This window comes from Lygodium microphyllum, chromosome 1 (genome assembly GCF_053477565.2).
Source record: "Lygodium microphyllum isolate KBCC chromosome 1, Lygodium_microphyllum_v1.1.10, whole genome shotgun sequence".
NCBI lineage: Eukaryota > Viridiplantae > Streptophyta > Polypodiopsida > Schizaeales > Lygodiaceae > Lygodium > Lygodium microphyllum.
The window spans coordinates 12,961,068-12,988,716 of record NC_141135.1 but is presented as its reverse complement, the minus strand read 5'-3'; the positions used below and the strand labels follow the sequence as shown (position 1 = coordinate 12,988,716).

At 47.5% G+C, this 27,649-nt stretch overlaps 1 protein-coding gene across 4 annotated transcripts in view; it reads left to right on the top strand.

Moving 5' to 3' along the window:
- MSH1 (MUTL protein homolog 1) overlaps window positions 1-27,649 on the top strand; it is a 192,158-nt gene that overhangs the window by 71,926 nt on the left and 92,583 nt on the right. For all 4 annotated transcript variants that reach the window (XM_087670082.1, XM_087670011.1, XM_087670164.1 and 1 more), the window contains one exon: window positions 22,865-23,071. In XM_087670082.1, coding sequence (XP_087526208.1) covers window positions 22,865-23,071 — 207 coding nt within the window. The remainder of the gene's footprint in view (window positions 1-22,864; window positions 23,072-27,649) is intronic.

Below are 27,649 nucleotides of genomic sequence, written 5' to 3'. Positions count from 1 at the left end.
AGAGGTTGCGTGTGTAGGTCTATGTGCAAGAATGCATATGGGAATGTGTGTAGCTTGAAAATAATAGCAACTCCTCCAAAACGACGACTTCTCCCTCCCTAGAGCAACTTTCCTCTGTCGGTTAAGTAGACTTTGCTTGCGTCGCACAGGTTAAGTGGTTGCAAGATGAAACCCACGTGTCTAGCTCTAATACCAACTGTTGGAAAGAGAGAGAGAGAGAGAAAGAAAGTTATATTAACATCTATAACAGGTCAAGTTGGCCTATAAGACCAAAATGTTGCATACAAAATGTATGGGAGATTTCAAAAGTCCCAGTGAAGCTAACGTTTATGCTATGTTGAACTAAATTGAGTAGGTACAAAATGATATCTATACTAGATACAATCTAGAGGTACTCCCAGTGCGGTGTGGAACTGCTCCTGGAGTGTTCATCCTAGGATGTCCCGCATGGGTCGGTCTAACATGGAGAGACTAAAGTGGCGGGGCAGGGCCCTCTGATGGCGGCGTAGTATCCCTTGTATCTTTGACATGTGTCATCTGTGGGGACGGGGGCGGGCGGGGCGTGGGCGCCGGGCTTTGCCTCTCGCTGTGGCTATTTCTAAGGCGGTCCCCCGAGGTCTCTGTGGTGGGGAGGGTAGCTGGTATTTGGTAGAATTCGTTGAGTGTGCGTTGGTTGGTGGCTCCTTGTCTTTGCTCCGTGGTTCGTAGGAGGTGGTCTCTGTGGTGTCGTATTTCCAGTAGAAAGAGCCCCAGGCATCTTTGGTCTTTGAATAGGCAGTGAAAGCGTCCCCGGATTTCGTAGTACACTGGGCATCTACAGATATAGTGTTTCTCTGTCTCTGGCTCGAGATGGCAGAGCTGACAAATTCGGTCTTCTGGGAGGAGGGGGTTGGCCCCGTATCTGCCAGTTTTGACCCGTAGCTGGTGTGAGGATATGCGGATTTGTCCGATGGCACTTCTGACCCCATGAGACAGGTGTGTGTCCATGTAGCTTGTGCAGGTGATGAAGCCATCCGGGGAGATGTGCAGGAAGTGCTCTCGGTAGAAAGCCTTCTTGGTTCCTAGTTTCGATGTGGGGGTCACCCATGTCTTGGCTGTGTCTGTCTGGATGATATCCATTCTGATGATGCGATTCACCTCCTCTCGACTGAGCTCTAGGTGTGGGCACTCTAGGCTGTATTGTAGTGGGGGGAGGTGGTCCATGTGCAGGCCATGGAGCCGTAGCCAGGTCTCTGTTCGGGCATTCCAGCACTCAGTGTCCCCTTGTGTTGCTAGTTGTTTGGATGACTTCAGGGCGAGTCTGGGGTATCGGTGCCAGGGCAGGTCCCATATTCGGTGCAAAAAGGTCACGGTCTGGAAGAGGGCCTCAGCCACGAGGGGCGGTGCCCCCAGCTCTGCGCGGATGATCTCGTGTGGTACGAAGGGCTTGCTTCGGATCATCCGTGAGATCATAAGTATTAAGGGTCTCTTCATCTGCTCCCATCCCTCATAGGTGGCCTCCTCCTTAGGCAATGGCTGATCCTGTGGGGCCCTCCGCGTGTGGTAGAGACTGGACCCCCATATGGGAGCCCTGTACAGGAGGGCTGGTGTGACCAAGGTGTCAAAAAGCCAGAGCTTTGTCCGCGGTTCTTGGAACTGTATGTGGGAACATTGGTTCTTCATTGACCCGAGGGCTTCATAGCCTCGGGTTAGTCTATCTTTTGCTGCTTTTCTCAAGGTAAATCTTGGTCCATAGAATGTAATCCCCAGATAGATGTATCTTGGGACCACGTCCACGGTCTCTTCGCCGTATGTGAAGGGGGGTACCGACAGTTGGAGCCATTGGGTTGACGTGTTGAACACCATGACCCTGGTTTTCCCCAGGTTCACAGTTAGGTCTTTGTCTTGGCGGAAGGCCTGTAGTGCGTCTAGTTGGCGTTGTAGCCCTTCGGGTGTGCTGGAGATGAGGACTATGTTGTCCGCATATAGTAAGATGGGTATCAGTGTCCCTCCCAGGCTCTATCCCTCCTCGCCCAATCTATCTATGTACTCTGAGATCTCATCAATGTAGAGGCCAAATAGGGTGGGTAAGAGTGAGCATCCCTGCTTGACTCCAATGGTGCTGGTTATCTCCTTTGACAGCCCTCCTGGTGCCCGAACTCGGCCCGTTACCGATTTGTATAGTGCCAGTATCCCCCATCGCATTTCGGTTGGGACCTCTAGTTCCTGTAGTCTTTGCGTGAGCCTCGCTTGTGGGACTGTGTCAAAGGCCTTGCGGAAGTCCACGAAGTAGCAGTAGACCCGTCTTCCATGTGCTCTGCCCTCCTCTATGATGGCTCTCATTGTGAGGATATGGTCAAGGGTGCAAAACCCCCTCCTAAACCTTGCTTGTCCTGCCACCCGATGTTGGTGTTGCTCTGCCCACTTGCTCAGCTCGTGGTCTAGTATGGATCCATAGAGCTTGGCTAGTACATGGCCAACCATGACTGTTCGGTAGTTCGTGGGAACCATGGGGTCTCCGGCCTTCAGGATAGGTATTATGGTGTTGGCTGACCAGTTGGCAGGGAAGCCTTCGCATAGGGATCTGTTGAACATGTGTGCTAGGAGAGATGCCAGTATGTCTCTGGCATGGGTCAAATGCTCTACTACCAAGCCTTCGTGGTCTTGGGCACGGCCATTTTGGAGTCTATCAATGGCGTCGCGAACCCGCTCCGTGCTGAAGATTGTGGATGATCCGGGTTTGCTCCCTGGGGGCCGGGGTAGCTGGGGCTGCTTGGCTACTTGGTATAGTGAGGTTGCATATGCGTGCCAAGTGTCCGGGGAGGTGATGGGCGTCTGGGCTCGGGGTTCTTGAAACGCCTTGCATGCCTCTTTGTTGTACAGTCCTAAGAATAGCTGGTAGAATTCGTGTTCGACTTTTGAGAGGTAGGCTCGTTTCTTCCGTCGTACTAGACGACGGAAGATCAAGCGTGCCTGTTTATGTGTGTGTACTCCCCTGCTTCGTCCTGTTGAAGACGGAGCCAGGCTTCCCTGCACTCTGCGTCGTACTAGCTATTCTGTGGGACATTCTTGTTCGGAGGGGTGGAGTGGGGGGATGTGTGGGGGAAGTATTTGGCAGTCGAGGTGTGTAGTGTACCAGCTATTCTGTGGGACATTTTTGTTCGGAGGGGTGGAGTGGGGGGATGTGTGGGGGAAGTATTCGGCAGCCGAGGTGTGTAGTGTGCGCGCCAACTGTGCTGTGACCTCCTCCAAGGTACGTGGGGGTCCATTTTTTGCAGGCTCCAGTAGAGATGGTCGGAGTATGCGCTCGCAGTTAGCCTGGTAAAGTGGTACCTGGGGAATCTTGGGGGTTTGCTTGCTGAGGGGGTTAGGTCATACCTGCAGGTTATGTCAAATTGTCATTGGCGTTTATCTGTGATAATGACACAACCTCTTTGTATACTGCCCATTTTCCTGCTTTGCGAGCCTCTAGGATTTGTGGCATGCATTCTTTACGGTGTGCCACCTGTGCGGGTGTGAGGTCATCCTCCAGGTAGACTTTTTCCCCTTTTAGAGCTGTCCTTTTAGAGAGGAAGGCTCGTCTGGATTCTAAGTTGGCAAATTTGAGGATAAGAGGCCTTCCCTTGGTGAGGTCTTTCCCTATGCGCCATGCATTCTCCACTATTTGAGGGTCCTCTACTCCCAGCTTTTCACATATTCGCTTGGCGTCTGCCAGGGGGCTATCCCCTTCCTTCCATCTGACCACCCGGATGTGGAGCGCTCTAAGCTTTCTCCTTTTCTCCTCCTCTAGTGTTGCATTCACAAACTCCTCCTTCTTTGTTGGTGACTCGCGGTAGAAAGCCATCATTTGTAGTAAGAAGGAAATGCTCGCGGTAGAAAGCCATCTTTGTCCCCTAGCTCCTGCTGTGGCATCAACCATGTCCGCATGATATCCAAGTGGGTAAGATCCATTCTAATGATCTTGCGAATCTCTAACTTGCTCGGATCAAGAGATGATGCATCGAGGGAGTACTGGAAGGGGGGAACTTGTCCATGCTAAAGCCATGCAACTCAAATCAGGCCGACATCTATGCATGCCAACATGAAGTATCATCCTCTCTGGCAAGTTGCTTGGAGGACTCAATGGCCAACCGTGCATGCTTGTGTGTGGGTAAGTCCCATAGGCTATGTATGTATGTGACCGATCGGGTGAGGGCCTCTACCACAATCGGTGTAGTTGCTAGCTGGGCTCTGATGATCTCATGTGGCACTGAGGCCTTACATTTGAATACCCTGGATATCATGGACACTAGGGGTTTCTCCATCGACCTCCATCCGTCATAAGTGCGCCCTGATCTACTACGGTGGTCAAGAGTGGGCCCCCATATATGTACTCCATAAAGTAGTGTGGATGTGACCAGCGTGTCGAAGAGCCATAGCTTGGTGCGGGGTTCTTGGAATTGCACCTGTGAGCACATCCTCTCCAAACCACCTAGTGCTGTGTATCCGTGAGTTAGTCTAGTGTCTAGTGCCTCTCACATAGAAAAGGTGGGCCCTATGAATAAGACTCCTAGGTATATATAAGAATCCACATACTCTAGCTCCTCAGATCCATATGTGAATTTAGGTGCTGATCTCCTAACCCACTGTGGTGTAGTACTAAATACCATCACCATGGTTTTACCAAGGTTCATTGAAAGCCCACTGTCCAAAGTATAGGAGTGTAATGCATCCAACTGTCTTTGTAGATCCTCGGGAGAGTGAGCTATCAATACAATGTTATATGCATACAATAGGAGAGGTATCCAAGTGCCAGCTAGTGGAGCTGCTCTATCTCCTTCATGTGAAATGTAATCAGTAATCCCATCAATGTACAGGGCAAATAAGGGGGCATCCCTGCTTCACCCCAATGGTGGAGTAAATAGGTGCTGAAAGACCCTCAGGTGTCCGGACTCTGCCCACAACTTTCTCATACAGTGCCAAAATACCCCAACTGAGCTCTTTCGGTACTTCCATGGCATGCAATCTATGTATCAGCCTGTCTCTCGGTACTCCCATGGCTGGAAATGTGAAGGTGAACGGGAAGCCCCAAACTCATACTCAAATGAAACAAAGGATGACGGATTACCTTGTGAAACATCTCTGAACATAGAGTTTTTTTCAAAACCATACTGATAGCAATTTAGGTCTCCATGGTGACTTATAGTTGGTTCTTGTATAATTGAACGAGCAATATAGACAAAATTAGATTCATACAAAAATGGATTGTACCAACTTGCCACTAGGCTTAATTGTGAGAAGAGTTTGAACTTTGGATGTGTTCTGAGTGAATAGGCTTTCCTCAACTGAGAGGTTATCAGTCTCGTTAGCAGAGTGCTCCAATTGAGATGCTTCCTGTGAAGGAGTATTAGATGAGCCTTGGTGAGTGATCCCTACAAGAAAGGTTAGTAGAAGTGATGTCCTTCAAATCAAGACCATAATGTCTCTTTAGGGCCTTCATTGAAGGACTAGGTAGAGAAAGCATTAGAGGATCCGAAGAGGGAGTCATTTGAGACATTGTGAATCAGTTACATGTTGTTCATTTATCTTGCGAAAACCAAGCTCTCCACAATACCACACAATACTTAAAAAAGAGCATTGCCTTTGATATCATGTGAAGATAGGGTAGGGTTTGCATAGAGAAAAGATAGAATGTAGGTACATAGTTGAAACACAATAACTAAGACACTAACACAATGAAAATAAACCCTAAACGCAAAACACAAACACAAATAGAGAAGAAAGAGAACTTTGAAGTGAATGAATCATTGCTGTAAATGAATGAGAGAAAGTATAGAATGCTCAAGGGCAAGTTGTCCAATATTGATAGCTCTCATGGGAGTAGGCTAAGGGAGGTGTCAACTTGTGTCATCCATCAGAGATGGATCCGGTGTGCAATAACCACCCTTCACAGCGGAGATTAGTAAAGAAAAGTTCTAAAAACACAAAAATGACCTACTGTAGATGCAGATACAAATTAAGTGGATGCTGGAAATGGAAGGGTAGAAGGCTAGAAACGAGAATGCAACAATCTCTGGGGCTGTAACTGGTAAATGCAGGATTGTAACCGCCTAAAGATGATGGCAGCTGATCATTGGTAGCAGTGCGAGGCTCAGCGACAGCTATAGATCATGTAGCAGCAATCACTAGAGAGTTGATGGCCGAAACTTGCAAGACAAAGATAGATTGAATGGTGAGCAGCCTATCTATCTATAGATGCAGATGGTGTGAGAGTGCGCAACGGAAGAGGAAATACGAACACGGAGGGAGAGAGAGAGAGAAAGCAGAAAATAAGGAAGAGAAATCTGCACTGACTGAAATGAATGCTGAATACACTGAAATGGACTGATCAGTCCCTGCACGCAGCCCACAGCGTCAGTGAGGGCACCAGATCAGGCTGATGACGATGGCAGCACCACCACGGGGGAGAAGGAGTGTCGGAATCTGCAAGAAGACAACTGACCAAGTGGGGAGGGGGGCTGCCAATAAATAGGCAACGGACAAACCCTAACCCTAACCCTAAAATGGGCGCAAACCCTAAAATGGGCGCAAACCCTAAAAGTGCCCTAAAATGGGCGCCCCACAACAGTGACCAAAAAGGTGGCCGGGCAGCCAGTGGCTGCCCACTAAAAGAGGCCAAAAAGAAATACACAACCTAAGACAGCCAGTCAAGAGTGATTAGCCTCCCCCATCATAACACATGACAGACATGTCAGACCTCCTAATGTCCTCGTCTGACTCAGACTGAGGCTCACAGGTAAGAGATGACAAGGCATGACAAACATGACTGCTAACACCCCCTCTCAAATCCTGGATGTGGCTGAAGGCCGAAGAGGAAATAGATCCTGGGGTGGCAAGAGGAATGCCAATGTCGATGAAGTCCGTCGTTGTAGACTGCCGCTGAAGGAGCTCCTCACGATCCTGGGAATCCCCCTCTAAAACACTAGGGGCCAGGGAATCCACAGCCGCATCACCGAGATCGTCCCCCTCTGAAAGGGATGGAGGGTACGAGGGAACCACCGGAGGAGAAGGTGGGGGATGGGAAGGAACCTGTGGAATAGAAGGTGCACAAGCGGGAACGGGTGTAGCAATAGACTGCCTCGGAGGACCCTGCATGAAAGAAGGGGAATGGAGCTTGTAAAGCCCGCTCTCCTGCCAACCTGTAGATAAGATAGCTCCTGTAGAAGAATCCTCAATAACAACGGCATGCTCGGTGAAGATCACTCGTGTGCCAAGCCTCGTAGGGCCATAAACTGAGAGGAGGCGAAGGCCCAAGTCCGGAACATGTAGGGCCTGTGAAAGGAAGCTCGTAGGTCGGTCTGTAAACAAAGGCAATGTGCCAACACCACTAATAGGCACCGATAAAATGTCATTGAACCCTCTGATGGACGGAGATCCTGTAACAAATCACCTCGGGGAGTCATATGACTCGAAGCACCACTGTCCACTAACCAAGGCTGCGCAAAAGACACTGCAGCCACGGAAGAAGGATCCTCCTCCAAAGCATGGATATGAAGGAACACTGACTCATGGGTAACAGCTGGTGTAGAGGTAGAAGAAGGCTCCGATGTAGATCCACCCTTCGCTCCCGGACGAAGGTGAGGGTACTTCTTCCAACATTTCTCCTCTGGATGTGTCCCTTTCCCACAGTGTGGGCACTTCGGTCTCTCTGAATCTGAGTCAGAGCCTGAAGAACTGTCCTTCTTCTTAGCCTTTGACTTCTTCTTCTTCTTCTGTCCTCCCGAACCTGCAACAAAGGCTCTAGTGGAGTCGGATCCACTAGCACTGACCTCTCTGAGTCGCTCGTCATGCTCCAAGACAAGCGGGGATAGCTCCTCCCATAGAAGCTTCTCACGGGTCCTCGATGTAAGTAGGTTGGTGTAGAAGACATCAAACCGAGGCGATGGCAACTGAGTCAAGAGAATCATGGCCATATCTTCAGAAGATATCGTCCGACCGAGGGATGCAAGCTCATCCCTCATATCCTGTAATCTGTTGATGTGGTCCTTCATGGAAGGACTATCATCAATAGCGAGCATCCGCAACTTCTTTTCAAGAGATATCCGGTGGGCAAACGTCTTCTGTTGATAGAGAGACGCGAGCTTTCTCCACACGTCCGCTGCAGTCTTCAACCTGTGAACATGAACAAGGACAGAATCTTGCAAATTCAAAAAGAGGAAAGATCGGGCTCTAGAATTGAGCCGATCCCATAAGGCTGCGCGATCCATATATGTCCCATCTGCGGGATCCACCATAGGCCGGGGAATAGGAACAGAAATAAGCTCCCAAAGGTCGAAGGAGTCCAAAATACACTCCACCTTGTAGGACCATAGAGAAAAGTTGGAGCCATCCAACCGGTCCTCTTTGGGCAGCTGAGGAAGTACGGGTACCTGTACAGGGGGTACCAAAGGCTGCATCGTCGGCCCACTGGAAGGGGATCGCCGAGATACATGAATAGAAGGGGGACGAGAACGAGGAATAGACTCCGTATGACGATCCTCGCGATAGAAATCACGCCTCCGTTCAGATGAATGTCGAGACAAAAGCTCATCATCTGAGTCATCAAAGCCTGTAAACTGATGAGAAGACATCTTCCAATCTGCAAAATACCAAACACCAAAGAAAACTGTGCCGATGCCGAAGAATGACCACCAGAAGGGTCACCAACCACCAGAAGAACCACCAAACTCCAGGAAATCAGGTCGCCTAGCACCAGAAGGTGAAAACGCAGCTGTGTAGGGCACAAAATCCGGAGGGAAAGTTGCCAGGCACCAAAATGCAGCCAAGAAGAGAAGCGCCAGCTGGAGATGAGCCGCCAGGAGGGAGAACGACCACCTTGGATGCAAAACGCAGCCTGTAGGGGAGTCGCCTAGCTGAAGAGAAGGCCGCCCAGCTGAAAACGCAAGGAGACAGGGCTGGTTGATGACGTGGCAGCCTCTGGAAGGGGCTGATGCAGCAAATGCAAATATTCAGACCACCTATGCAGCAAACGCAAATATTCAGACCACCTGGAGGGGCCGCCTGGCTGTTGGAGAGAAGGGGGCAGCAACAGATGATAGGTGTGGTCTCTCTCCAGTCGATGAAGACCTCCGTGCTCTCAGTTTGGCTCTGATACCATGTGAGAGTGCGCAACGGAAGAGGAAATACGAACACGGAGGGAGAGAGAGAGAGAAAGCAGAAAATAAGGAAGAGAAATCTGCACTGACTGAAATGAATGCTGAATACACTGAAATGGACTGATCAGTCCCTGCACGCAGCCCACAGCGTCAGTGAGGGCACCAGATCAGGCTGATGACGATGGCAGCACCACCACGGGGGAGAAGGAGTGTCGGAATCTGCAAGAAGACAACTGACCAAGTGGGGAGGGGGGCTGCCAATAAATAGGCAACGGACAAACCCTAACCCTAACCCTAAAATGGGCGGAAACCCTAAAATGGGCGCAAACCCTAAAAGTGCCCTAAAATGGGCGCCCCACAACAGTGACCAAAAAGGTGGCCGGGCAGCCAGTGGCTACCCACTAAAAGAGGCCAAAAAGAAATACACAACCTAAGACAGCCAGTTAAGAGTGACTAGCCTCCCCCATCATAACACATGACAGACATGTCAGAGCTCCTAATGTCCTCGTCTGACTCAGACTGAGGCTCACAGGCAGGAGATGACAAGGCATGACAAACATGACTGCTAACAGATCGAACCTCCAAAATTAGGATAATCAGTTTTGCTTATAGGACACATAAATTGTCTAAGGACGACTGTTTATTGAAACTTTCGGTAATTGTTTTGAGGTCGTTTTAAAGAGCAAATCAGTTTGTAATGCATTTTTAGCTGCACAAGGGCAAGGAGACTCATAGACATTGTAGTTGGGGTTGCCCAAGGGCTCAGGAGGTCTAGAGGGGAGCCCTTGGTTTGCAATTGCATAACATTCATAGTAGATGATTAGTGACTTGCGAGTAAGTGTAGCTCACAAAAGAGAATTTGCTTGTAAAGAGGACTTCTTGGGGAGAATAACATATTGAGTATTGAAACGTTAGCTCAATGTACTCTACACCATATTTGTTTTTGTATATCGTACAACAGGGTCCGTACGGTACAAATTGTACGATGCGTATCTGTATGTATTCGTACGATAATTTTGTGCATATTGGGCCACTGCGTGTGGTGCATTGTGCATCGGTCAAGGTCAAATCTTGCACGTTTTTTACCCATTTCTGGCCGCATGCTAGAGTTTAGAGCCCATTTGGCATTGCCACTTACCAAGTTGCCCATTGCCACCTTGGATCCCATGCTCTAGCCTTGGAGGCTCTTTTCCACACTCTAGTTTTTTCTCTTCTTGCACTTTGGATCCCTCTCTTCTTCCACTCTCTTCTCTAGCCTATAAAAGGTGCCCCTCCCCTATATCCTTCCACACCACATCAACAAGCATTCTCATTGCTCAAGCCTTTCTCTCTTTAAGCAAGCTATCTATCCCAGCCCCTCTCTCTCTAACTTTCAAGCCTCACTCTCCCTCTCCTTCTCAAGGCTTAGGGCTCAAGCCTCTTAGTATTCCTTGGGCCTCTCTCTCACTCATGACTCTCTCTCTTCGTCTGCATCATGACTCATGAGAAGCACGAGGCCTTCAATTTACATGCCATCCATGTGGAGAGGGACACAAAGAAGTTCAACTTTCACCTTTGGACGTGCAAGTATTGCGGAAAGCACTACACAAGTGGTGCGACAGGACTTCTCCAATATCTTTCCAAGACCGGGGGAACAAGTTGATCCATTCAAGGAAATCCCTCAAAACATCGTGGATGAGATTCTTGCCAAGATGAGAGGGGGATCCACTAGACGAGGAGAAAGTGGTGTATTCATACGAATACCTATGCCTGCGAACGAGGAAGCTTCGGATGTGGGCGTATCTTCAACCAATGCGGGTGAGGTCTTTACCATTGGTGGTGGGGGCTACACATCCGCATTTGGCTTCATCAAAACACAAAGAGTGATGCTCATGTGGCACTGGAGAGGCAATTGTCTCTCTCTCAAGCTTCGAGTCATGTGCGTGGATGGGTTGTCTTTCTTAGAGAAAGGCAACGACTTGCAGACATTCAAATTACACTCATGGTGATTGAGTTTAATCTTGCATTCGATGTCCTAAAGCAAGAGCAATGGAAGAAGATGGTAAAAGCCATTAAAATGTGGGTCCATGTAAAGGATGGATTGGTGTCATATACAATGATATGAAAATGAAAAAGATTGATGAAGAGAAGGAGAGGATTGATAGAACCCTTGATTCTATTTGGGCCGCATGGACAAAATACGGTTGCTCCATTCTCATTGACGGATGGAGTGATGGTAAGAAACATGATATCATCAGCATACTTGTCTCATGTTTACTTGGCACTTTCTTTCTTTGGCCGTAGACACTAGCAAGAGGGGAAGGAAAAATGATGGGTACATTCATCTATTGCCACATTTGGCAAGCTATCATTGAGGTATACATTGTCTTTTAAATTTGTTTCACTTTCTTTCATTATTTATAATTATGTATCTCCCTATTGTCTCTTCCACCCAAATCTCTATCTCTCTTGATTTTTGAAAGTTGAATCTTTTGAGGCTCAACTCTCTCTTTTTCTCTGTAAGTTTTACAATTTGTGGCTATAGGTGGGTCCCTAGAATGTGGTGCAAGTTGTTACTGAAAATGCATTGAATTATCATCGCAGGGCTGTTTTCTTATGGCTGATTTTTCCCATGATTGTGTGGACTTATGTGCAAGTGTCATTGTTGGGACTCTCTTATAGAGGACATTGGGAAGCTCAAGTGGGTGAAGAGGGTGGTCCGCAAAGCTACATTAATTGTCACCTCCTTTGCAGTAAGGATAAAAGTGCTTGTGATACATCACTAGCATAGCACACTCAAGTTGAAGAAGCCTTCTTTAACTCGGTTTGCTTACATGTGCTTGTTTACTTGAGTGCCTTTATGAGGTGCAGTCCCCGTTCTACAAACAGTGGTATCCACTCTACGGAATGAGTGGGATGGGCATGAGATAGAGAAGGCCAAAGCCATGTAGTGCTTGTGCCTCAATGAGGAGTTTTGGCAGAAAATATGTACCATTCTTATTGTTCGGAGTCCCTTTTATAGGATGTTACATATGAGTCATTGTGAGGGGTCCACCATGGACTGTGTTTAGTTCTTTAGAGCGGCATTGGTGGAGGCATTTGCTTCCATGGTGATCACAGAGACACAGCATGCACATGTTCTAGAGATATCAAAGAGGAGATGGGCGTGGATGCATAAGCACATCTTTGATTTTGCAGCAACGGTATGTCCAGCCTACAAGTTGCCGATGTTCATGGATGATAGAGAGTTTCAGTTGGATCAGCTTGTATATTTCACTCGTGTGGTCCCCATGCATGATCACAATGGAGTGCTAGAGGAGCTAGAATGCTATGTAGACTAGAGAGGGCATGTGGCTTTTGCTTCTCGCACTTGTTGGAGGAGAAAGTCATTTATGAGGTCTCTATTTTGGTGGTGAAACTTTGGATATGCGTTGGAGATCCTTCAGCCCTTAGCCATGAGAGTCCTTGCTCAGGATTGCTCTTGGGGTGTATGCAAGAGAAATTGGAGTGTTTATTTTCATTCACAGAAAGGTTCGCAATTAGTTGAGCACGTGACAGTTAGAGCAGCTAGTGTATTGCCGTACTAGGTCATGCATGATGAGGGCTATGAAGAGTATGGATAGTCCAAAGCATGTAAATACTTTACTATACAATTTAAAATTTGTCATTTTAAACTTTAAAGTTTGTACTTTACAATTTAGACTTTAGCATTTACAATCTTATGTGCATTGTGTAGGCGAATGTTGATACATTTAAGTTGATAGGCGACACTCTTTTGAGTGTACACCAGGAGGTCGATGAGGAGGAGAATATGATCTTTGTGGAGTTCTATAGAGAGCTTGTAGCAGCAAATACTCGTGACACTAGTGGTTAGTATGTCGTGGGTGAGGAGTTTGAGTACATGGCACAACAGGGGCATGGTCATTTGGCGCCCTTCGACATTGAGGAGAGGTGGTTTAAATGGCTTGTAGGCATATGTGAGGCAGGGTTGTAGTAGCTCCCATCTTGTGCCTCATGATGATATATCCCATCCCTGCCCCTTTGAGGAGGAGGAGATGATCTTTGTGGAGCTCTTTAGAGAGCTTGTAGCAACAAATACTCATGACACTAGTGGTTAGTATGCTCGTGGGTGAGGAGTTCAAGTATGTGGTTGTAGGGGCATGCATGGTCATCTGGCACCCTTCCACATCAAGAAGGGGTAGTTTAAGTGGTTTGCAGACATATGTGAGGCATGGTATTAGTAGCTTCCACCCCCCCCGAGAATGTCTCATCATCGAATGCCAAGGAATCATCTTCCGACTCTCTTCATGAGCACTTATCATAGCTCTTATCATGTATAAGTTGGTGTGGCAAAAGATTAGCTGCGCTAACTGTCTTGTGCTAAGCCGATTGCGAATCTTTGTGTGAATGAGAGAATAGACACTCTAGTTTCTCTTATAAACGTGTGGTTTTTGAACTAATGGAGATGGCCTGAAGAGCAATCTTGAGCTTGGACTTTGATGGCTAAGTGTTGAAGGGTCTCTAGAGTGTATCCAAAGCTTCGCTACCAAAATAGAGGCTTCACAAAGTGACTCTCTTCTTCATCAAGTAGGAGAAGGAAAAGCCACATGTCCTCTCTCATCCACATAGCATGCTAGCTCCTCCAACATTGCATTGTGGTCATCCATAGGAACCACACGAGTCAAATAAGCAAGGTGGTGCGAACGGAGCTCTCTATCATTGATGGTTGCGAGCGACATGTAGGCTGGATGTACCAATGCTACAAAACCATGGATGGGCTTATGCATCCATGCCCATCTCCTCTCTGCTATCTGTGGAACATGTGCAGGCTGTCTCTATGATCACCATGCAAGGACGTGCCTCCACCAATGCTGCTCTAAAGAAGTGAATGAGAAGGCCCATGGTGGGCCCCTCGCAATCACTCATACATAACACCCTATAAAAGAAAGTCACAACAATGATAATGGCACGAACTTTTTTCCAAAATTGCTCATCGAAGCACAAGCGTCGCATGGCTTTGGCCTTCTATGTCTCATGCTAATCCCACTCATTCCATAGAGTGGACCCCATTGTCTCGGATCGCACCGCATAAAGGCACTTGAGCAACAAGCACATGCAAGCAAATCAAGTTAAAGAAGGCTTCTTCAACTTGAGTGTGCTATGCTTGCGATACATCGCAAGGGCCTTTACCTTACTGTGAAAAAGATGACAATCGCTGTAGCTTTGCGGACCACCCTCTTCACCCAATTGAGCCTCCGGATATCATCCATGAGCAAGTCCAAATAATGACTTGCACATGGAGTCCACACAATCATGGGAAACTCGGTCTCAAGCAAATGTCCCATGCGCCGACGATTCGATGTATTGTCGGTAACAACTTGCAACACATTGTAGGGGCTCATCTACAACTACAAATTACAAGTAAGAAACAATTCTTGGATGTTTGAGAGAGAAAAAGAGAGTTGAGCCTTTCAAGATTGAATCAAGAGAGAGAAGAAGTTTGGGGGGAAGAGAAAATCAAGATAGATATTAGAGAGAATACGAAGAAAATCAAGAGAGAGAAGTTTGGGGGAAAGAGAAAATCGAGATAGATATTAGAGAGAATACAGAGAAAATCAAGAGAGTTGAGCCTTTGAAGATTGAATCAAGAGAGAGAAGAAGTTTGGGGGGAAGAGAAAATCGAGATAGATAGTTATGCATAAATTATAATGAAAGAAAGTGAAATAAATTTAAAAGACAATGTATAACTCGATGATAGCTTCCCGAATGTAGTGGTAGATGAATGCACTTGTTTCCCCCCCCCCGGCAACCCCTTGCTGATGTCTACGGCTTGCAAAAAGTAAGTGCTGAGTGGACATGAGACCAATATGCTGATGATACCCCATTTCTTACGATCACTCCACCGTTGGTGAGAATGGAGCAACCATTATTTATCCATGTGGCCCAAATGGGATCAAGGGCTCTATCAATCCTCTCATTCTCTTCATCAATCTTCTTTGTCGTCATGTCATTGTATGTGACAGCAGTGCATTGTTCACATGGAGTTACATTGACAATGGCTTTTACCATCTTGTTGCATTGCTCTTGCTTTAGGACATTTTCTTGCATTGCTCTTGCTTTAGGACATTGAATTTAAGATTGCACTCAATCACAGTGCGTGCAATTTCAACATGCCCAAGTCGTTGCCTTTCTCTAAGAAAGAAAACGAATCCATTCACATGACCAGGAGCTTGAGAAAGAGAGAGCATAGCCTCTCTAGTGCCGCATGAGCCCCCATTCTTTGTCTTTTGCCGGAGCCGAATGCAGATGTGGAGCCCCCACCACCAATGGTGGAGGCCTCTCACACATCAGTTGAAGATATGCCCACATTTGATGCTTTCTCATTAGGAGGCATAGGAGTTGGTGTTGATACGCCACTTCCTCCTCTTGTTGATCTCTCTCTCATCTTGGTGCGAATTGCATTCTCGATATTTTGAGGAATCTCCTTCCATGGAGCAACTTGCCCCCTCGGTCTTGGAAAGATGTTGGAGAAACTAGGTTGTACCACCTGTATAGCACTTCTTGCAATATTTGCACGTTGAATGGTGGGAGTTGGACTTCTTTGTATCCCTCTCCAAATGGATCCCTCTCCAAATGGATGGCATCCAAATTGAAGGCCTTGTGCTTCTGATTAGTCATGGTGCCGATGTCCGATGGAGAGGCCGGAGAGAGAGAGAGAGAGAGAGAGAGAGAGAGAGAGAGAGAGAGAGAGAGAGAGAGAGAGAGAGAGAGAGAGAGAGAGAGAGAGAGAGAGAGAGAGAGAGAGAGAGAGAGAGAGAGAGAGAGAGAGAGAGAGAGAGAGAGAGAGAGAGAGAGAGAGAGAGAGAGAGTTATATTAACGTCTACAACAGGCCAAGTCGGCCTATGAGACCAAAATGTTGCATACAAAATGTCTGGGAGGTTTCAAAAGTCCCAGTGAAGCTAACGTTTATGCTATGTTGAACTAAATTGAGTAGGTATAAAATGATATCTAGACTAGATACAATCTAGAGGTACTCCCAGTGCGGTGTGGAACTGCTCCTGGGGTGTTCATCCTAGGATGTCCCGCATGGGTCAGTCTAGCATGGAGAGACTAAAGCGGCGGGGCAGGGCCCTCCGATGGCGGCATAGTATCCCTTGTATCTTCGACATGTGTCTTCTGCAGGGGCAGGGGCCAGCGGGGTATGGGCGCCGGGCTTTGCCTCTCGCTGTGGCTATTTCTAAGGTGGTCCCCCGAGGTCGAGAGGCCAGTTGGGCTGGTGGGGGCTCCGTGGTGGGGAGGGTAGCTGGTATTTGGTAGAATTCGTTGAGTGTGCGTTGGTTGGTGGCTCCTTGTCTTTGCTCCGTGGTTCGTAGGAGGTGGTGTCTGTGGCGTCGTATTTCCAGTAGAAAGAGCCCTAGGCATCTCTGGTCTTTGAATTCCATCACCTTGGAGAGTGGTCCGAATCCTTCGCTGAATAGGTAGTGGAAGTGTCCCCGGATTTCGTAGTACCCTGGGCATCTACAGATATAGTGTTTCTCTGTCTCTGGCTCGAGATGGCAGAGCTGACAGATTCGGTCTTCTGGGGGGAGGGGGTTGGCCCCGTATCTGCCCGTTTCGACCCGTAATTGGTGTGAGGACGTGTGGATCTGTCCGATGGCACTTCTGACCGTGTGAGATAGGTGTGTGTCCATGTAGGTTGGGCGGGTGATAATGCCATCCGGGGAGATGTACAGGAAGTGCTCTCGGTAGAAAGCCTTCTTGGTTCCTAGTTCCGATGTGGGGGTCACCCATGTCCTGGCTGTGTCTATCTGGATGATATCCATTCTGATGATGCGATTCACCTCCTCTCGGCTGAGCTCCAGGTGTGGGCAGTCTAGGTTGTATTGTAGTGCGGGGAGGTGGTCCATGTGCAGGCCATGGAGCCGTAGCCAGGTCTCTGTTTGGGCATACCAGCACTCAGTGTCCCCTTGTGTTGCTAGTTGTTCGGATGACTTCAGGGCGAGTCTGGGGTACCGGTGTCGGGGCAGGTCCCATATTCGGCGCAAGGTCATGGTTTGGAAGAGGGCCTTAGCCACGAGGGGTGGTGCCCCCAGCTCTGCGTGGATGAGCTCGTGTGGTACGGAGGGTTGGCTTGCTTCGGATCATCCGTGAGATCATAAGTATTAAGGGTCTCTCCATCTGCTCCCATCCCTCATAGGTGGCCTCCTCCTTAGGCAGTGGCTGATCTTGTGGGGCCCTCTGCGTGTGGTAGAGATTGGACCTCCATATGGGAGCCCCGTACAGGAGGGCTGGTGTGACCAAGGTGTCAAAAAGCCAGAGCTTTGTCCAGGGTTCCTGGAACTGTATGCGGGCACATTGGTTCTCCATTGACTCGAGGGTTGCATAGCCTCGGGTTAGTCTATCTTCTGCGGCTTTTCTCAGGGTAAATCTCAATCCAGAGAATGTAATCCCTAGATAGACGTATCTTGGGACCACGTCCACGGTCTCTCCACCGTATGTGAAGGGGGGTACCGACCATCGGAGCCATTGGGTTGACATGTTGAACACCATGACCTTGGTTTTCCTCAGGTTCACAGTTAGGTCTTTGTCTTGGCAGAAGGCCTGTAGTGCGTCCTGTTGGCGTTGTAGCCCTTCGGGTGTGCTGGAGATGAGGACTATGTCATCCGCATATAGTAAGATGGGTATCAGTGTCTCTCCCAGGCCCGATCCCTCCTCGCCCAATCTATCTATGTACTCTGAGATCTCATCAATGTAGAGGCCAAATAGGGTGGGTGAGAGTGGGCATCCCGGCTTGACTCCGATGGTGCTGGTTATCTTCTTTGATAGCCCTCTTGGTGCCCGAATTCGGCCCGTTACCGATTTGTATAGTGCTAGTATCCCCCATCACATTTCGGTTGGTATCTCCCATTCCTGTAGTCTCTGCGTGAGCCTCGCTCGTGGGACTGTGTCAAAGGCCTTGCGGAAGTCCATGAAGCAGCAGTAGACCCGTCTTCCATGTGCTCTGCCGTCCTCTATGATGGCTCTCAAAACCCCCTCCTAAACCTTGCCTGTCCTGCCACCCGATGTTGGTGTTGCTCTGCCCACTTGCTCAGCTCGTGGTCTAGTATGGATCCATAGAGCTTGGCTAGTACATGGCCAACCATGACTCTTCGGTAGTTCGTGGGAACCATGGGGTCTCCGGCCTTCAGGATAGGTATTATGGTGTTGGCTGACCAGTTGGCCGGGAAGCCTTGGCATAGGGCTCTGTTGAACATGTGTGCTAGGAGAGGTGCAAGTATGTCTCTGGCATGGGTCAAATGCTCTGCTACCAAGGCTTCGTGGTCTTGGGCACGGCCATTTTGGAGTCTATCAATGGCGTCCCGAACCCGCCCCGTGCTGAAGATTGTGGATGATCCGGGTCTGCTTCGTGGGGGACGGGGTAGCTGGGGCTGCTTGGCTACTTGGTATAGTGAGGTTGCATATGCGTGCCAAGTGTCCGGGGAGGTGATGGGCGTCTAGGCTCGGGGTTCCTGAAATGCCTTGCATGCCTCTTTGTTGTCCTGTTGTAAGAATAGCTGGTAGAATTCGTGTTCGACTTTTGAGAGGTAGGCTCGTTTCTTTCGTCGCACTAGACGACGGAAGATCAAGCGTGCCTGTTTATGTGTGTGTACTCCCCGTGCTTCGTCCTGTTGAAGACGGAGCCGGGCTTCCCTGCACTCTGCGTCGTACGAGCTATTCTGTGGAACATTCTTGTTCGGAGGGGTGGAGTGGGGGGATGTGTGGGGGATGTATACGGCAGCCGAGGTGTATAGTGTGTCCGCCAACTGTGCTGTGACCTCCTCCAGGGGTGCGAGGGGGTCCATTTCCTGCAGGCTCCAGTAGAGATGGTCGGAGTATGCGCTCGCAGTTAGCTTGGTAAAGTGGTACGTGGGGAATCTTGGGGGGTTGGTTGCTGGGGGGGTTAGGTCATACGTGCAGGTTATGTCAAATTGCACGTAGGCATGGTCGGCAGCCACTGCGAGTGGGCGAGGTGATATTTTAAAGGACTGGAGGTCGGGGATAAGTGATAAAGGGCCGAGGATATAGTCAACTGTGCTTGATCCCAGTTTCTGTGTGGGTGCTCCATGTGCCGCCCGTCCGATGCAATTGGCCGCGTGCTTGTGTGGGAAGCATGTGAGGGCATCCGACCCGGACCATCTGTCGAGACCGTTGAGGTTGGGTAGTTCGTGTGCCCCCCCTAACGCCAGTAGGTGTTCACCGTATTCGGTGCATTCAGCTGTCCTGTGATGCCCGGTTGAGTCCTATCTCCTCTGGTGCGATCTCTTTGTACATGTGGTCTTCGCTCTCGAAGAAGGGGGTGTGCCTCTGTGCTGTGCGTGCGTTGAAGTCTCCGGCCAACATGACATCCCCCAAGCTGGAGTTGTGTATGATATCTTCGTACAGTGGTAGGTATGGTGACTCGCCATTCTGTGGTGCGTATGGGGAGTGTGCAGGTGGGAAATAGCACACCGCCATGTATATGTCTCGGGGGCGATTTGTGTGTATCCGGATCCACATGAAACGGGCTTCCTCATCTTTCCGCATGACTTGCACCATGGGCTGTAACTCCTCCTTGTACAACACAGCCACCCATCCGGACCCTCGGGTCCCTCCTTTTGTTCGGGCTCCAGGGCGGCATGCCGTCTCCCATCTATATCCCCTCACTTCTGGTAAGTAGGTGCTTGGGCTTTGGTGGGTTTCTATGTAGAGGGCGATGTCCTTGCCGTTGAAGGTCTCCTGGAATAATCCTGCATCTGTTTTGATAGCTTCGTTGCAGTTCCTCATTGCAAACCTCAGGTGGGTCTCATAGGCTACGCCCCGTCATTGGTGTTTATGTGTGATGATGACACGACCATCTCTGTATACTGCCCATTTTCTTGCTTTGCGAGCCTCCAGGATCTGTGGCATGCATTCTTTACGGTGTGCCACCTGTGCGGGTGTGAGGTCATCCTCCAGGTAGTTTTTCCCCTTTTAGAGCTGTCCTTTTAGAGAAGAAGGCTCGTCTGGATTCTAAGTTGGCAAATTTGAGGATAAGAGGCCTTCCCTTGGTGAGGTCTTTCCCTATACGCCATGCATTCTCCACTATTTGAGGGTCCTCTACTCCCAGCTTTTCACATATCTGCTTGGCATCTGCCAGGGGGCTATCCCCTTCCTTCCATTCGACCACCCGGATGTGGAGCGCTCTAAGCTTTCTCTTTTTCTCCTCCTCCAGTGCTGCATTCACAAACTCCTCCTTTGTTGGTGACTTCTTGGCTACCTCAATCCATTTGGAGCTCTCGGCCACTTTGGCTTGTGCTTGTTTCACTATATTCGCCTATGTGTTGAGCTCCTTTGTTACTTGTGTCTTCAGCTTGTTGATCTCGGTTTGCACCTTGGTGGGCGTTGTTTCAGTGATTTCTCGTTCCTCCTTCTTGAGTAGGTCCAGCTAGTTTCTATATTCATCGAGCTCGTGCCTCAGTTCTTCAATAACGGTGTTTCTCTCTTGGAGGGACGTTTCAATGTCGACCTTCCAGGAGGTGAAGTGTGATGTGATCTCGGCATAGATTTTGTTCTTCCATTCTTGTACTTTCATGCTTATTTCCTCCTTGATTTGGTGTGCCGTTTCCGCGCACATTGTTGCCATGATTTCCTTGATGTTGCTGATGTCTTGGTCATGCACCTTGCATACATCTCGGAGGGCCTCCATGCCTTTCCTTGTGTGGTAGTCTGTCACCTTGTCAATGCTGCTCCAAATCGCTGTGTATTTCTCATTTTTCTCCCCTCTTGTGCGGTTGCCTGGTGACGGGGATGTCTTGTTTGAGCCCATCCCTTCCTCAGGGGATGTGTGCATCTGGCCTCATTGTGGTGGCGGATGCCTGATGGGCGGTGGTGGGAGGTGGCGGAAAAGTCGGGTATTGACGGGGCTACAGGCGGTGGTGTGATATGGGTGTCGAGTCCGGGGCGTGAGGGAGGCTTGTAGCAGGGCGGGGGAGAGGGGGGGCGGCTGCTACGAAGAGAGGAGGGATGGCGACTGCTCGGGTGAGGAGCACGGACACGTGGAGAGGGGGCGTCCGATTGTGCGGGGACTCGGACGAGGGACATCCGGTTGTGGGGACTCGGACATGGGGTTTAGTCCACGTGGCAGAGTTGGACGAGAGGGCGTCCGATTGTGAGTGGACTCGGATGAGGAGTGTCGGGGATTTTGACGAGAGGTTTGGGGGCTTGGACGAGCGGTTGGTCCGAGTGGGCGTCGATGGCGTGATGGTGGAAGCAGGTGAGTAGGGCGATGGCAGGAGTGAGATGAGCCGTGGTGGGAGCAAGTCGCCACTATTATCCACAGACGGGGCAAGTGACGAACAGGTCGGGCATTGACGGGCGGGGCAAGTGACGGACGGACGGGGCAGTGACGGCGGACGGACGGACGGGGCAAGTGACGGACGGATGGGGCAGTGACGGCGGACGGGCCAGTGACGAGAGGGAGAGAGTGATGACGGGCGACGATGACGGGTCATAGAGAGAGAGAGAGAGAGAGAGAGAGAGAGAGAGAGAGAGGGAGGGAGAGAGAGAGAGAAGTGAGAACAATAGAGAGAGTGAAAGAGAGGAAAGACTAAGAGAAAGCAAAGCCCAACAACTAAGAGAGAGATAGAAACAATCGGATCAAAAATCTGCACTAGATGAATGCTGAAATGAAGAAAGCAGATTTGTACAATGAGGATGGAGAAATAATAGCTTGGTAAAAAGCAGATATGTACGAGAGAGAGAGAGAGAGAGAGAGAGAGAGAGAGAGAGAGAGAGAGAGAGTCTTGGCTGTTGAAAGTTGAAAGAGCAAGAGTGAGAGAGAGCGGATGGGAGAGGCTTGAGCCTTGAGCCTTCATAGGGTGTGGGAAAGAGGAGAGAGAGAGAGGCTGGAGGTTCATGAATCACAAATCACCACCGAAATTCAAGATCCAAGAGTGGGAAATGAGAATGGCAAATGCTTGCTGAATTGGCGTGGAAGCATGGAGGAGAGGAGCACCTTTTGTAGATAAGAGAAGGGTCAAATAGTCAAAGAGAGGTCAAATGGTGAAATAGGGCTGCCAGCTAGATGGAATCCAAGGGGGGCTGGGGGAGGAGTGCATAGCTGGAAAAGTGGGTGGGCTGAAGTATCCAAGGCTTCCCACCCCCTGAAAGTGCCATGCAGGATGAAATGGACCCAAAAACTTGCAGGTGGGAATGGACAGGAACACGTAGAAACACGCCAAATGCGGTGGCCAGAAACGGCCAGTTTGACCATATGAATTCGTACGGATATGTGCTGTATCGTATGGTATGAATGGTACCATAGGACATACGGAGGCAACTATGCTTCTTACATAGGTGGGATTTGGCATTTTGGAATTCCTTACTGGGTAGTTTAGAACCCCTGCTTTGTCCTTTTCTTTTTGAAGAAATGGAAAATTTTTTAATGGTGCCTCAGAAGAAATCCCTGAGGTAAAATACAAAGTATGAACAGTTTTGGGGACTACTTTTATGTATGAGATTTCACAGTTCTGAGGTTTTCTCATATGCACGTTACCTCACTGAGGTGCTATTTACTAGAATTTTCTCTTGGTCAAAAATGTGTTTGATATTGTGGTCTCAGAGACATGTATGCAGATACTGATGTGTGTTTTAAGTAGTAGAAGTTTCTCTTCTTGGAAATAAAAAATGTAAATACTGACAGGTGATGTCAGAGCTTCATCTTATGTTTTTCTCCTCATGATGATTTTGATTTGATGTTAGAAAGATTTTGCAGGTTGCTGACTGTACACAGCTGGCAAGCTCTGTGAATGCTGTACTAGCAGAAGAAGGAGATCTTGAGCAGAACTGCTGCAGTGTTAGCAATATACCTGATGAATTTTTCCAACAGATGGAGTCTTCCTGGAGAAGTCGTGTAAAGCGACATCTTGTTGAAAGCTTCTACAAGGAAGTTGAGGATGCCGCTAAATGCTTGGATGCTGCTGTAAGGTTTCAGTTACCTACTATTGTAGTTAATAATTGCCCAGCTAATGTTGGATTCTCAACATATTATATCCTCACATATCTGGTGTATATTTGTGGGAAAAAGACCAGTTATTGCCCCTTTCAACTTAATTTCTATCCATTTTTTCCAAGACATCATTAAAAATCTAATTGTCTTTTTTCAAGTTCTTTGCAGGACACTGCTAATATAGCATTATTCGTTTGTTTTGCTTGTTTGTTTGTTCTTTAGATTTGGGGAGTGGGGGTTGGTGGGGGCGCATTGTCTTTGCCAATCTTTAACTGGTGGCTGTTTTTTGGGCTGGCTAGTTGATACAAAGGAAATCCTGCTTATATGACAAGTAATGTAGGAAAGAACCAACAGGAATGGAATACAGATGAATGCCTCTTCCTACTTCATAAGCAAAAGCAAGGTTTCCATATATAAGAAGAGTATGGCAATGATACTGCATGAATTGTATCAATAATAATGGTTTTTACTGCCCAAATGTGAGGGACTGTTTCCAGTGGAAAGGCTAGCTAATGGCAAGGGACCACCTAGAGGTACATATTTGAGAAGAACCAGATCTTCTTTAACACCTTGGGGTTCCCACTTGCAGCAGTCAAATGCCTCAAATGACCTAGCTGTTGTATCTTCGTGCATTGACTTCAGATTGCAATCATTTTAGTGACTATTTGGTGGGGTAGAAGCATCATATTAATTGGGCAATCAGACAGAGTTTCTACATAATTGCTTTCTAGGAAACATATTCACTAGACCTTGTTTCCAAGAAGGCAATAACTGCTATAATACATAACACAATCTATTGAAATCATTCCTAAAGGCCAAGTAAAATTCCATTGTAATGCCATCCCATCCTGGAGACTCGCATTAACCTAATATGATTATGGCAGTAATTAGCTCTTCTTCTGGTTTTTCAAGGGATAGGGCATCAGATGGATCAGTGATCAGATCAACATGGGACAAAGGCATTGTTGGAGCGTCCGATACATGAGACATGGGTATGGAAGGAGCCGCAGGGATATTGGCACAATGTTGTATACACAGTTTTTGATTTGTGTTTTGAAATAAGTGTGATCGACCTTTAAAGCCCTTTTAGAGTTGTCCAGAATAATGCAGCCCCTTAAAAACAGCTTTAGAGGAGCATCCCTTATCCTCCGTAAGTGTGATGCTGCCATTTATGCAACCTTCTTGCATTATTATCAGCAACCTACCTATCTGCCAAGGCCAAATCCTCCATTTCTGATGCATCAAGAACTCACAAGTTGGTTGCTTTATGCAAACGGTCCAACATGAATTTGCCCTCTTGCACTGTTGCAACCCTGAAAAGAAAAGAGATGCAGAGCAGCACGCAAGACCCTAGTGGATGCAAGAACTCCCAACTCACTAGCAATCACAACACATCACAATTATTAAGGAGCTGGAATGAAGGTCAGTTCTCTGAGCTCATATAGAACAAATTATACATACCCTTCTTGCAGCTCAAAGGGTAGAACATCACAGTCTTTAGACTATGGCCAGTGGAGCATGCTGTAAAAGGGCCACAACTCACTCTTCAATGAACTTTATGCCTACAACACCAAGAGGATAGCTCTTTGACAAAGTGTTCTCTTCAGGCACAGTGAAGACAAAGCAACTCTTAGGTTAAGACATAGTAATTGCACCTACATACTCATAATCCACATCCAAGAAGATGGAACTCTCTGCTTAGGGGTCACACAGCAAGAAGCATCAACAGCAAAATCCTTTGCAACTCCACAGCAAGTGGGCAAATAGAAACTCTCAGACAATCCTTGGGGAGATTTCAACTCCAAAATCTCACAACCCGGAAGGAAAACTCCATGAGCCGCCTTCACACTTACAGGTACATTCTTGTAGTTACTGGGCCTTTGACACGAGCATGTGCTGCCTTCCTCAAACTCTTCAAATCCATGAACACTTTGTCTTACACAGCCGCCTCAAACTTTAGCTTCTTTGCTTCCACACCTTGGCCTACAGCCGTCTTGGCACTTCCATGCTCCTCTTGCCCTCTTCACTTCTGCAACATTGAAAGCTTCCCTGGTTCCTTCCACCTTCCTGTCTTTGTAACTTTCATCCTCGTCCCTTGTGTCAACTTGCACCTCCCCTTATAAACAGTTCTAATCAAGCTTTAAAGCTCACAGCTTTCTCATCTCTTCCATATATACATGCTTTCGCATTTCTTGCTCGGATGGGCATGTATTTGGCTCCTGCCTTGCAACTCATCTTCAATGCTTTTTCTTTTCAGTGCTGCTGCTACCACTTTAGCTTTCTTTCCTACTGCTGGTGCGATTGCCACCAATAAAAGCACCATCTTGTCCGCTTTTGCCTCAGAAAACCTGCTTTTCTGCCACCTTTTCCTGCACATGCTGTTTGCTGAATTAGAATTGTGCTGCCACGTCATTGGGCTTGTCTCATGAGGCAGCCTTGAGCTGCACCTCATCAGCTTCATGTCCACCTTCAGCTGCTGTTGAATGTGCCAGCACTGAATCTTGTGGAAATGATTGTCATTTCATGTCAGCATGGTCCATGACCAGCCATATCAACCCTATTTCCAGCTGATTGATGGCCATGAGCACGAGGTACAAGTGACCATCCTCTCTGTATCAGTAGGTGCTACGTAGTCACCATACAAATACAAGACAAGCATACACCTTCAGAAGTCTCATCTGCATCATATATGTGTCCATGCTGAGCACCAGCTCATCAACAACTTATGTTTCATCAAGTGAGTCCATTCATATTTCATTCTTCTGCTGTCTATCTCATTCTCACACCTTCTAGATTGCTTTTGTACTTTGAATTTTACCTCAGTGAGAAACAACAGTTTCTTAGAGGTTTCATAAGTAGGAATTGGGTTTGTAGAAGTTAAGAAATGCTAAGAAACAAGCTTTGTATCACAAATCAGTAAAATAGCATCTATACTAAAATGTGAGAAATTGTCATTAGATAGCATTCGGTGGTAAGAACTAATCCATGTTGCACAAACAGAAGAGATAAAACACGATTGTTTGCAAATACTTGCAGAAAGTCACAGTTCTTTCCCCATTGAAAAAAGGAGGACAAGGTTTTAAGAAGAGTGCTTTGTGTGTAAGAGAAGTTTACAAACATTTTGTAGCTGCCAAGGCAATAATAGATGTCACAATTGCTATCTTAGCAGTTCAATGATTTTTTGAAAAGTTTATGCATGGTAGTGCAGGTATGATTTAACTGCATTTCTTACTCATAATTACATTTGCTTATACAAAAGAAGGAAAATAAGAAAATAGTGATATGCATAGGTGAAACTTTACCAAAATAAAGTGAAATATTTTTCATAGGTTCTGAATCTCGATGAAACAGGTTTTTATTTACTGGTAGTGGTTAGTTCAACGTGGCCATGAATGGGGGCTTATTGTAAGCATCGTTGCATATAATACATGCATTCCAGAGATGATTGCGTCAACTCTCCTTTGGAGGCTTCTTTTCAGATATGCACATAGTCACTACAGATGGTTCCTCCTGTTTTGTGTTCCAAGGTTTCGAGGATTCATTTCACATTTTGTTTCATTGGCTACCTTGAGGGTTTCAGGGTGTCAAAAAATATTATTAATAATAACTAAAACCAGTTTATAGTGGTAGTTTTAGAGAAAGAAGATAGATCCATAAAATGAAAATTTTCATCCACCTAGATTTGAGAGTCAAGAGCCTAAAGCCTAAAACAAAAACATCCATTTCACCTACTCATTTAGAAGTTAGCATTCATGACTCACAAATCGCAACATATCGGCTACAAAATACATGTACTAAATAACACAAATATTAAAAACTTATGTGCATGAGTGGAATCCTTGTGGGGAGGCATTTGTCACTCAAGGAAGTGGAGGCCTAAGGCAGAGGAGGTGGAGAAGAGTTGGAGGAGGAGAGTGTGGAAGAGGAGAAATAATAGGAAGAGATGAGGTGGAGGAAGCAAAGGAGGAAGAGGTGTAGTGCAAAGAAATGGAGGAGGAGGAGGAGACAGACAAGGAGGAGGTGATGGCACAGAAGGAGGGTGTTAAAAAAGGCAGGTTATAGAAGAAAACAGCATATATGTCTTTTGAATAAAAGAAGCACGTTTAAAAACATTTTTCTTATGTGACCCTGTTTTATGAAATGAAACGGAGGAGGAGGAGGAGCACGCAAGGAGGGTGTGAAAAACATGTGCATTGTAAAAGGAAAACACCCTGTTTCATGAAACGAAACTGAGTAGGAGGAGGAGGAGGAGAAGAGGGAGGAGGTGATGGAGCACATGAGGGGGGTATGGAAAACATGCATATTGTTTAAAGAGAAAATACCTTGCACATTTTGACAATATAAGAAACCTTCAATTTGTTTTTTCATTTCGCGATTTTTTTTTTGGTTTTTTTTTTTGTTTTGTGATTGTTTTGCAAAACGAAACAAAACAAACTTTTTCTTATGTTTTGAAGTTTTGTATTTAGCCCTATCTTTTGGTTACTATGGATATGGATTGACATTATGCATCCTATTGAAGGTTTATGGGCTAATTTTTAGGGCAATTTAGAA